Genomic DNA, 12,207 nt, shown 5'->3' on the forward strand with positions numbered 1-12,207 from the left:
TTTAATGGCTCTTACTTTGAAATTACATTGACTCGACCAAGGATACTCCCGAAGAGGATACTCTTGAAAGACGAAATACAAATACTCCGCGATTCTTTCTTTACGATTTATTTCGTTTTGGAGAGTGGGGGGACAATAATTACCCTCTCCCTTACCTCTCATCTGTGAACAACGACCTCTCGTCGCTCTCTACGTAACTACTTACTACAATATTCGTTTCAATATTGATCGTGAATCAACTCGTAACTAACCAAACGCGTGTAACAGAGGAGAAAAAAAGTTTCGTGAAAAGTGGACAGGCAAAGGTCGATATGAAATCCTTCGAAACGAGCGGTAAAAAGAGGAACGATTCGCAATGAAACGGCGCAATATCAGGCAAACGGGCCTCTTCCCTCCTTTGAAAAGGCGAGCAACGTCCGAAATTAGCCGCGTAGCGAGAGGCCAATTTCATTCCCCCTCCCCATCTCTCCTCTTTCCCCCTCCTTCCCTCTCTCGTCCAAGCAGCAGCACGGTCGGTAGTAGCAGGCTCTCGCGGATATTCTCTCCGTGGCCACCACCGCGTCGAGTGACTGCTAATAGGAAGCGGCTAATAAATTTAGCGGGCCAAGTTAACTCGATTAATTCAATTCTCCGACGAGTACGGTAGTACAGTCTTTATCTCGCAGCCACGTTGTGTTGCCGGCGTACCGCAACACGTTTACCCTTCTTCAGGATGGGCTGGAAAATGTTCAAGGATGCTTCTCTAACGAGAGAACGCGATTTATCAAGGGAGGGCACTAATTACCGCATTTTAAAGGGCTGTTGCCAACACGCTGCCGCGGTTTTCGTCGTTCGAGGATGGGAGGAAGTCTGAAAAGGGCAAAGTTCGCGAGACATCCCATTTTTAAATGGTGTCTGATTCACGATGCTTTGATTTTAACGGATACGAGAAGGCTTGATTTTTTTTTTTTTTTTTTTTTTTTTTTTTTTTTTAAGGAAAAGTAAATATGGACGAACTTTTTTTATCGCGCGACTTGGCTGCGATCATATACTTCAGCGACAAAAATAAAACTATTGTTCGTAAATTTTGTTTATATATTTTTCGTTTGTTTTTAGTTGATCTTTATGCGAATCTATATTTATATTTGAAAAAAAAAACTTGTTGCTTATCGATAATTATTTTTAAATAAATTTGCAAACGAGTTTAATTTTTATCAGTGAATGTATGTTTTCTCGGTTAAAAAATAAAAATAGATATATGATCGCAGTGTTATCGAAAAAAGTCGTTCATGTGCATGTTAAATGTAATTTTACGTGTAGAAGACTGAGAATCATAATGTTTGAAGTCATTTTAAAAAGTTATATTTAAAAATTGATATTTAAGAAAAAAAAAATAACTCAATGCCAACTTAAAAATAATACGAAAATATAACATAATTTCATTTTCTATCGATTGAACCATTATTATTTCCTCCATACACAAGAATTTACGTAGAGGCAAGTTCAACGTATTCGACGAATTTGGTTGATCAGATGCTTGGAATGAATAGAAATTAACGTGGATATAATTACTGAGGCATTACGAATCCAGGCGAAATAGGGAGTTTCAAGTTTAAAGGCGGTGATATCGTGTCTTGGACTCGTTTTACAGGCGGATTTGTTACTTGATACGGATTTGAGATGGATTACTCTGGAAAGACTTTGATCGACGGTTTTGCAAGTCGAATAATACGTTGCCCGGGAACTTTTCAATGGAAATAAAAGCTTGACAGCTGTCTCGTGTTGACGTTTCATACACGTTGGTGTAGTCGGCATTCCAGCACCGTTGGGAACACGTTTCGCGTGTTCCTTGCGGTTTTATTACTTTTTAGCGTTAATCTTACGCTTTTGTTCTCGGTGTCAATTATACTGTTGGAAAGTCTTAAGAAAAAAAATTACGAACGAGTATTGTAATACCGTTGAGTAAGAATCGTGTTCCATTGGATGAATGCAGTCTCCCATATCGGTATAAAAGAGTAATGATAGCGTTTGGCAATTCTGCCTGGTCACTTGGATATTGCATAATTCCTCTGCAAATAAGAATACACATCTTGACTTCATTGAGGATAAGAGCCGCGAATTTTTAAATTTGATAAAATTTAAAAATTCGTAAATTGCAATTCACAGTTGAATATATCGATACGATTCGATTGAAACTGAAACGTTGAATTCGTTTAGGTTTTTTAATGAGCTTAAAGAAGAAAGCGCGCGAAATTTAAAAAACTCAAATTTAAAAATTGCAATATGATTAAATGAATATTAATTATATAATTAATATCGAAACATTTAATTTGTTTAGGTGTCCTTCTAAGTCCAAGTCCCGCGCCATCTGTATTCTCTAATCTTAAAGCGCGCGAAATTTAAAAAATTCAAATTTAAAAATTGCAATATTGAATTAATATTGAAATGTTGCTGTTGCTATTACTGTTGAAAGCTTATAATATAAAACGCGCGAAATTCGAATTTAAAAATTCAGAATTTCAATTTACAGTTACGGATTAATATTGAATTAATATTGAATTTATTTAGATGCCCTTCTAAGTCCAAGTCCCGCGCCATCTGTATTCTCTTCTTAAAGCGCGCGAAATTTAAAAAATTCAAATTTAAAAATTGCAATATTGAATTAATATTGAAATGTTGCTGTTGCTATTAATGTTGAAAGCTTATAATATAAAACGCGCGAAATTCGAATTTAAAAATTCAGAATTGCAATTTACAGTTACGGATTAATATTGAATTAATATTGAATTTATTTAGATGCCCTTCTAAGTCCAAGTCCCGCGCCATCTGTATTCTCTTCTTAAAGCGCGCGAAATTTAAAAAATTCAAATTTAAAAATTCAGAATTGCAATTTACAGTTAATATCGAATTAATATTGAAACGTTGAATTTGTTTAGGTGCCCTTCTAAGTCCAAGTCCCACGCCACCTGTATTCTCAAGATGGAGTACCAGTTTGCTGAACAGCGCCGGAAGTTCGCCAGCGAGTTCGGCGAGGTCGTCGTTCAACCATCGACAGCCATACTTGGGCTGGCGTTCTCAGGAACGACTGACGAACCCGCGAACACCGGCAGAACGTCTTGCTCAGGGTATTCTTCCCCAGTTGCAAGCAGCCAACAAGGTTTGTATTCATATCTCTGCCAGCACTTGGATTTCTCTTCAATTATCGTTCAATTGATCGCTTTAACTTTACTTGAAAGTTGTCATTGCTGTGCAAACAATTTAACGTTATTATTTATTAATTAGATTTCCACGTTCGAAAATTTGGCCTTGGAGATTGATCGATCCTCACCTTCTCTTTATCCTTCACGCTTTTCCCTCTTTGTCCAATTTATTTTTAATTTGCGCAGACAGCACGCAAATGCAACAACTTCTCTATAATTAGAAATTTCTGGCAGAAACTCTACTTCTGTGTCTCGTGGCCTTTATAACCCGAGACAAATTGACCGTTATCCGAATCTATATAGTTTGAATCCTGCTATCCAAGTGTTGCCCTAGTTTGAAGAAAATTTTAATCAGTTTCTCGTTACTGAAAAATAGTCACACCTTGAAAGTATCTTTCCTCATAGCCGTTAATTGGAATTTTGCTAACGATGTACACGTTTTGTATTTTATTAAAACTTTGTAACCCTTTACCAACGAGATCTTTTAATATCTCACGTTATTTTTTATTCATTGAACATCAAAAAAAAAAATAAATAAATAAAACTCGTTTTTTAAATAATAATATATCACCTGATTCTCAAATGACAATTTATTTAATCGATTAACGAATTGGTTGAATTAAATTTTACGTTAACTTTGAGTTTGCAGCGGAAAAAGGATGATAGAGCATAAATAATGGTATTGGTAATAATCTCAGAGATCTCGATCGAAAGAGATTTCATAATTGATGAATGTGAATGAGATATTATTGATCATTACGTTATTTTCCAATCATCGTATTAATAATCATCGTGCTTGAAAAATAATTAATTTGTCGCGTTGAACTATAACTAATTTTATATAATACATAAATACTCATCGATATCAAATCCTGCATACATTTATATCTTACCTCATTTATACCTCGATTAACACGATACAATTTTTTTATAGAATCGTTTCAATTAAGACAGTCAACTCGATTGATCTTGATACGCGTAACAAAGATCATCCTTCTAATTAACTACCAGAAAATTATTTCAACCGTCGTTCATTCCTTCCTAGAAAGTTATTGGCAAAAAGAGTGCTTCATCGACAATTACAATGATTCTTAAAACTGTACATTCTGAAAATTCTTTCTCCGCAGCAGCAACAACAGCAGCAGCAACAGCAGACAACGAATCAGCAACTAGAGGTAAGGAACTCGATAAAGGAGGTAACCTCGGCCATTGTGCACTACGTGCAAAGCGGTCAGGAGGTTGGTGGAGGTGGCAGGCTGTCGCCTCGACCTCGACCTGAAGACTGGGACGACAGGGGCGGAGCAAGGTCGACCAGCCCCAGAGGTGAGCACTAAACAACCCCTGCCAAAAAAAAAAACCATCCTACCACCACCACCACCACCACTACACCATCACTACTTTTACTCTCTACGACAAAGGTAATTTTGAGTTTTCCTGATGTCTGTTCATGTGAATTCTTCTCTCTGCTGTATCTGTATCTTATTCGTGTCCTTTTAGACGCCTCTCTTTCGTCTGTCTCTGGGTTTCTCTTCTTTTATATTTATATTTTTTACTCGTCTAACTTCCCAGATCGTTGTTTGAATCAATTTTCCATTATCTCGTTCGTTGTTGCCGTTACTTAATATATAATGTACGTATATAACACTCGACATCTGTGCATCTGAAAACTGCTAGCGAAAAAGCAACTCTCTTGGCTGTTGTCTCTCCTCTCTTTGCTCGCTCTCTTGGTCGTGTCCTGTGTTTACTAACGAAAATTGCTTTCAACGGCGCGTCCATTCAACGAAATCACCTTTCACACAGTTTAAAAAAACTGTAGCGTATCTCTTCCACGTGCATATACACGCGTGCAGTCTCATTCATTCTGCGAATGCTGCACCGGATTTCACGCGCGAGTGCAATATCTTTTCATTGGTGTCACAATGTTCCTTAATATACGAGAGCCCTTCATTCCATTTTTGCTACGATCTCTGTTTGTATGTTGTTTTTATCACGTTGCACACCGTCGATCTCTCTTCGACCAAACTCGGTCTCAATTCTGTAGTATCTTGCAGACTTTTCGAGCAGTCGTGGAAAAATTGTGAAACGTTAGCTGTAGAAAATTTTAGGGTACGAAATGTATAAAGTATGACGATAAAGTTTCGAAATTATTTGATAAAATTGGATAAAAAAAATCGAGAGGACAATTTGTTTTGAAATTAAAAGTACTTACGTTATCGTTGAGACCACAGACCGAGACGATGCAAAATTTTTAAAATCAGGACTTTTTGACGTAAACCGTGTCCTAAGTAAACACACATTCTGCTAGCATTGCAACTAGCTTAAGCAAGTAACATGATGATAGTGATCGAAGTAATTATCTTCCGCACGCTGGGTACACGTCAACATTCTTGCAACTTGGACGTTATCCTCGAAACTTTATCGTCCCCTCACTCCCCTCCTCGCTCATTCCTCCAAGCGTTCCTTCGCCGACCATTCCTATCTTCATATGATTGTAACATCGACTGAAAAAGAAGAGAGAGAGAGAAAATCACGTAGCAATTATCTTCCATGGTATTCATAATGATACCAGAAAATACGTAAATACACGTAGGAAACGATGTGAAGAATCATTCTCGAACGAAAGATCTCTCCCGCACGGTCTTCACGACATCAAAGCGAATCAACGAAACGGCAACATGGCCACAAAATTCCCGTAATACGCCGACAGCCTTGACACTAAATCGTATTTCCATCCCACGAATTCGTGAATCAAGGTCGAACCTCGTGTCAACGAGGATGGAAAAGAAGCGATGTCACAATGGAAGACATCTTTTTCTCGCGTTTCGTCCGAAAACCACCAGACATGTGTCGCCATCTTCATCTTTAGTCGCGACGAGTCTCGACGAAAGTTACACTCATACATATACACGCACACAGGTAGCCAGTTGCTATTTCGATAGCCTTGTACCGACATGGCCGTCGTGCCACTGAAATAGATCAACCCTGAAGTTTTCACGCACTCTTCTGTCTCCGTTTTTTTCGGTACGAGTGAATTTATCCGCTACCAATCGACCTTAGGACTAAATTAAAACAAACATCGGAAACACTTTAGCGAAGATAACACACACGTGGCCAGCTCTTACTACCCGGAATGTCATATGCTTCTATGATGCACGCGATATCTTGGCAAAATCATGATGCGTTCGATTCGATATGATGTGACGCAACATCGAGAAACAACATGAAGTGGGCTCGTCGAATTCTCCGTGCAACATTCTCGATTAATGTCGAAAATGCCTCGTCACGATGTTACACTAACTACTGTATTGGTTGTCAATAACGTGTATATGTGTGTCAATCAGCTTTGTTTGCGCTGTGATTAATATCTGCGTGTTAGAGCTTCTAACTAACACGATCTAATCAGAGATATGTGGTTTTAATTAGAACGATCTAGACCAGACAAAATTCGTACGTAATTAGCATCGGTCTATATACATAATGTAAAGCGTGGTAACCGATAATATAATTGTATAACGAAATTTGAAGAACGTGTATCGATCGTAATTATAACGCGTCTTTTTCACGCATATTACCACGTTTTGCTTCTCGCGAAGGGAATCGCGGATCGATCCAATAAAAGAAGCCACCCAATAGAAACTAGTATACTAGTAACTATCACACCGCGTGCCCCACCGATGGCTTCTTCAGTCACGCATCTAATGAAATGAAACTTGTCCTCGAAGGGAGCGTGAAGCTGTGTTGGATGGAGAGCTCGTTCGTTGGCACGAGACCTGTGGATTCGCCGGAGACACCGATGAGTTTGGCCACGGAGACCGACTGCTGCCCGGGATGCAACGCGACAGCTACCGAGACGTGCAGCTGCGTCGATTCCGCGACATCCGGCCTCTTCTTGGATTTGACACCGACGCACGACGATGCCCAACAACACCAACAACAACAGCAAATAGGTGGCGGCGGTAGCCTATGCCCATCACCGTCCTCGTCACTCAATTATCACCACCATCATCATCATCATCACCGTCAGCTTCACCATCAACAACAATCTCAGCAGCAACAGCGCCATCACCGCGGTGAGTTGCTGCTCGCCTAGCGGAAAGCCAAAAAACAAAAGAGATCAGACAAGAAAACACGTAGTACAGTCGCGAACTTCCGCCAACAGAGTACGCCACGTTGCTCGGTCGCGTTTTCATCACACCAAACGATTCCTCAACGGGCCCCTATCGATCTGCCTGCTTAAGCTGACGAATACGATTCACGTATCGAGCACCTTGAACAAGACTCTTCGTTGTTCTATCTCGGAATAAATAGATTATAGGTTCATGACGTTGCTTGTGATCTGTCGATCTGTTCCTTTCGACTTTTCACTTCGTTTTTTCGAGGGAAGTTTAACGAAGTTACGATATTACGTATCTAGTGGTTGGTAGGCTGGCTGACTACTTGACGACTATTAGATGGAATGCGCGTGATTTTTATCTCGTTCTTTCGAGCAAAGGCGGAAAGTTAAGAGATTTGTCGCGTGATGTTTTGGGATTAGAGATCTGGGCAAATTGTTTGGAAAGTTATTTTAGAGAAGAGATACGATACGTACATAATTGTGATACGTAACGAAAATTTAACGAAAATTTTTGTCTTGATAATACGATTATACGAATTTCGTGAAATATATTCGTAATTTTTCTAATCATACTACTACTCATTTCAAAAAAAAAAAAAAAAAATTTAGCACAAATATTGTTATCATGCTTTCTTAAAAATAGTTTCCGATAAAAGTTTCACGTTTTATTTACGACGCTAGCAACATCATTGTCAAGAATAACTACTCTAAATAGCTTGCCAAACGGTTTCGAATCTTTCGATTCCCATTCCAAGATATCTTGTATCAAGGAGGAAGCTACAAAATGAAAAAAAAAAAAAATCTCCTTTGCCTAGAAAATCCTCAAAGAACATTGATCAATTCAATTTTGTTCGTTCTTCGACGTATCTTTTCAAATCATATAAAACATATCAAACGTTACGCGTAATATATGCAATTTAATGTTAAAAAATTTCTTTGACACGTTTCCGTCCTCCTGTTGACGATTTCTTCTCGCGGTTTTGTCTCTTGATAGAAAGCATCGAACGATCTTCTTTTTAGGAGAGATTCCTCCGACGTATTTCTAAATTCTCGTGGTCATCCTGAGACCACGTTGATCATTGCAGCACACGTCATTTGTTCGGGCTGTTCTCCAATCCTCGATTATTCTGCTCGCTTCCGTCACGAGCATGATCTCAAGATGCGAATATATTTAAGAGCAAAAGTCTGATAAAATTATTATTATTCGCAAGTAATTCTTATTACTCTCAAACGTATTCGCATCTTTGCGATTTCCTCTATTCTTCACGCTTCGAAGAACGTTTTCTTTTTTTTTTCTTTTCTTTTCTTTTCTTTTTTTTTTTTTTTTTTTTTTTTAGAAAAACCAAAGTAGACGTCAAATACGTACGTCAAATAGAAGAAGTATCGATTTCGATCGCGAGACAAATTTATTTTTCTATATATTGTTGAACTGAACGTGGTGCACATTGTACGAGCACAAATTGTTGTTGAAATCGATGTAACGTGTGAAACTCGATCCGTATTACGGAGGCCATTTCGCTTCTTCTTCTTTTTGTAATATAATAAATTATTTTTGAAACGACTTGTGATGGATGGCGCGAAAAATTTTTATTTTTCTACGAGCCAAGTTGTGTACAACGTTGGTGTAAAAATTAAGGTATATCGATCGAACATTCGCACATACTTTATCGCGTTCTCTGTATACGCAGCTTTCGCACCGTTTTGTACTTTATTCACGATCATCATACTTCTCTTCACACGAAAATTATTTTTTGAACGTCACTTCGAAAAATATTAATACGACGCGGAAAAAAAAAAAAGAAAGAAATTATGATATTAAAAAATTATGTTTGTTCGATTATTTTTTTTTTTTTTTTTTTTTTTTTTTTTTTTTACGCAAATATTGTTAGATTTAGCTGTGTTTGAACCATCGATCAAGGAATCGATTGAAAGTTGAGACGAGATTGTTGTTGCTTGACGTTGATAAAAAGTAGATGTATGCGTATATATATATATATATATATATTTTTTCTGAGAAAAGTTTTTTCGCGTTGTTATATTTGTAAGAATAGCTTTTAGTCTCTTAATCACGTAAGTGCGATTGGTATCTGTAGCGCAAAAAAAAAAAAAGCACGTACTTCGATTTCTTTTTTTTTTTTTTTTTTTTCTTTCTTTCTCTCGAAACTCGAACAACGCTCAGTCTGTTTTCAATCGTGCACCATTATCTTACGAGAAAAACGTGACTTGAAAATTGTACAGCGTACGCGACGAAAGGCAACGAGACAACTGTAATATATCACGATATATAAAAATAGACCGTTCAATATAAATAATATACGTATAATATTTTAAACACGGTGCATCGCAGATTAAAAAAACTATTCAAGATTGGATCCAGAAGGAGCAGCGTTTCGCGCCGAATTATGCTAGATTTTCCTTTTCCTTTTATTTCTTTTTTTTTCCCCCTCTCTCTTTGCTTTCCCCCCCCCTTTTTTTTTTTTTTGCAAGAAGAAATATCGAAGTCGAAAGCTACTTCATTTGGGTTTGATCTTGGTTTGTAATGTAAGAAATAGATAGCCTGTAATTTTGTATCGCTTATTGTTACAGCAATAATTAAACTCCCCTCGTTGGGGAAAAAGAAATTCACTCGCAGTGCTTTCATTGTCAGTGTAGGGTAGAGAAGACTCGCGGATTTAGCAAGGAGGAGCAATATTTCTCTTGTGTTACGCGTTGGATTCGATCGACTGTCTGCTGGTCTGTTTATTATTATACTCTCTGTACCATTATTTAAAAAAAAAAAAAAAAACATCTCGGTTTCGAGATTAGAATTTTACGCCCACCATCGATTACCGCTGTTTATCTTCCTCCTCTACCTTTTTTTCTTTCTTTCTATTTCTTTCTTTCTATTTCATTTTCGTTTATCGTTTTCGTCAGCTTGCTGTACTCGTCGACTCGTCCAACTACAAGTTTTATTATTATACTTGTTGCTCGAGGGTCTGGATCAATTTCCGAAACACACGTGAGAAAAACACACCACGATGTAATTCCGCGATGAAATTTCAAGCACATATCGCACCACGAGAGTAATTCGAACCTTTGGAGATCGACACAATATATATGTATATTTTTTTTTTTTTTTAAACATAACGTTTTCTTTCTTTCTTTGAAATTCTTTCGCGAGTGTCGACGATGAATTGAAAAGTTTTATCAAAAAAAAAAAAAAAAAATCCCGAAAACGGAAGTCTTCAATTATTTATACGATGTCAATATTGATTTGACGGGAAAAAATATTATTCGCGTGTATGGGGAACGATCGAGGAATATCGTTTTACGGATTCCTCGTCGACGTCGCGCCTATAAATATATAATTTTCGTCATTCCACAAGGTGGTCTCTCGACACTGTTGCAAACCCGTTGACCGACCTCCTGGTTAACTTTTTTATAAGCCTCGTTCGTTTATACCAAGATTACTTTTCCTTTTTTTTTTTTTTTTATTCATGAAAAGTTTTATAGAATGAAACTTTGTTACTTTGTTACGACCGCCCCCTCGTCGTTGGAAGACCCTTTGAAGAAGGACCCTCCCTCCGTTTGATCCATGAGTATCAACCGTTCCTCTTTTTTTTCTTTTATTTCTCTCTCTCTCTCTTCTCTCTTACTTCTTTTGCTCTCTCAACAGACACAGACACTATAGGCCCATACATACACACACACACCATACCCATCCCTGACCGTTGTATTGAACCTGTACCGTAATTTTTTGTGCGAAACCTACCGTGCTCGGATATATATATATATATGTATATATATACATATATATATATATATATAGTATATTAGTAAACTCTCTTTCATTACTTCTACTTAGTAATAATTATTATTTTCTTTTTTCTTTTCTTCTCACTCTCTCTTTCTCTTTCTTTCTCTCTCTCTCTCTCTTTTTTTGCGTTTCATGTATATGTTTACACTTGTAAAGTTATCCAAGTATACATGATATATCTATATAACTAGAGAGCTCAATATATGACACGTATAGAAACTCATAGGTACATATGTATACATACGAGAGAAACAATTTTACGTACGATACACCGTCATCATTATTAATTACAAACGCGTTGATATTATTATTATTATTATTACTATTAATTATTATTATTATTATTACTATTAACTATTATTATTATTATTATTACTATTATTATTATTATTATTATTATTACTATTAATTATTATTATTATTATTATAATTATTATTATTATTATTATTATTGTTATTCCTTTAATTAAGAGTGCAGTGTTCGCAGAACCGTCGGTCAGATCGTATTAAATACCAACAAATATATATGTATTTATTTTCGATTGTTTTCTGCGCTCATCTCTTGTTTTTCTTCTTTTCCTGTTTTTTCCTTTTTTTTTTTAAAGTCGTACTCTAGCTAAAAAGCTGCCGCTACTGCGATCGATCGATCGATCGATCGGTCGGTCGGTCGGTCGGTACACGAAGAAGAGTCATTCGTTTTTGCTTTGTCGCGTGACGCGCAGATTCGATTACGTGTGTGTTCTCTTTTCTGTTAAATATACGTTAAATAACTCTGGTACCGGACGGTTCTGCGTGCCGGTGCTTCTTTTTTTTTTTTTTGCCTTTTCTTAAAGTACACAATTCCGTACTTATTGTTCGGACACACCAACGATTTATCATTTCTTTGTAGAACGTAATTAAACCCTTGACAGCAATAAATTATTGTCATTTACCCTTTGTGTTATTTGCGTTATTGTTGTTGTTGTTGTTGTTGTTGTTGTTGTTGCTGTTGCATCCTTTATATTATCTCCTACGTTTCTCTGTTCGATTATATTTTATATATATATTTGTATATCTTCATATATTTCTTCTTTAATCTCTCTCTCTCTCTCTCTTTTCTTCGACACTTAAACTACCCT

General features: G+C 36.9%; 1 protein-coding gene and 1 long non-coding RNA gene across 10 annotated transcripts in view; one reads left to right on the forward strand and one right to left on the reverse strand.

The window, feature by feature from the left end:
• LOC100864940 (uncharacterized) overlaps window positions 1–12,207 on the forward strand; it is a 70,454-nt gene that overhangs the window by 55,237 nt on the left and 3,010 nt on the right. For 2 of the 7 annotated variants that reach the window (XR_015292085.1, XM_086908142.1), the window contains exons 8-10: window positions 2,916–3,136; window positions 4,307–4,502; window positions 6,902–7,249. Coding sequence is in view for 4 of the 7 variants with exons in the window: in XM_086908142.1 (XP_086764268.1) it covers window positions 2,916–3,136; window positions 4,307–4,502; window positions 6,902–7,249 (765 nt within the window). In the remaining 3 variants the exon portion in view is untranslated. Of the gene's footprint in view, window positions 1–2,915; window positions 3,137–4,306; window positions 4,598–6,901; window positions 12,021–12,207 lie in introns of those variants that run through there. The other 5 variants (XR_015292086.1, XM_086908143.1, XR_015292087.1 and 2 more) reach the window with 5 other exon arrangements.
• On the reverse strand, window positions 1,326–6,906 carry LOC147657597 (uncharacterized). 3 transcript variants are annotated; one of them, XR_015292090.1, is made up of 5 exons: window positions 5,764–6,906; window positions 5,389–5,680; window positions 4,073–5,268; window positions 3,308–3,509; window positions 1,326–3,224 (listed from the first exon to the last, which is right to left on the reverse strand). It is a non-coding gene; the product is annotated as an uncharacterized LOC147657597 (long non-coding RNA). The 3 variants fall into 3 exon arrangements; XR_015292089.1 differs by having other exon boundaries at window positions 1,326–2,048; window positions 2,875–3,224; window positions 5,389–6,906; XR_015292088.1 differs by having other exon boundaries at window positions 5,389–6,906.

This window comes from Apis florea, unplaced genomic scaffold (genome assembly GCF_048593485.1).
Source record: "Apis florea isolate Af1SG1 unplaced genomic scaffold, ASM4859348v1 contig_3068_pilon, whole genome shotgun sequence".
NCBI lineage: Eukaryota > Metazoa > Arthropoda > Insecta > Hymenoptera > Apidae > Apis > Apis florea.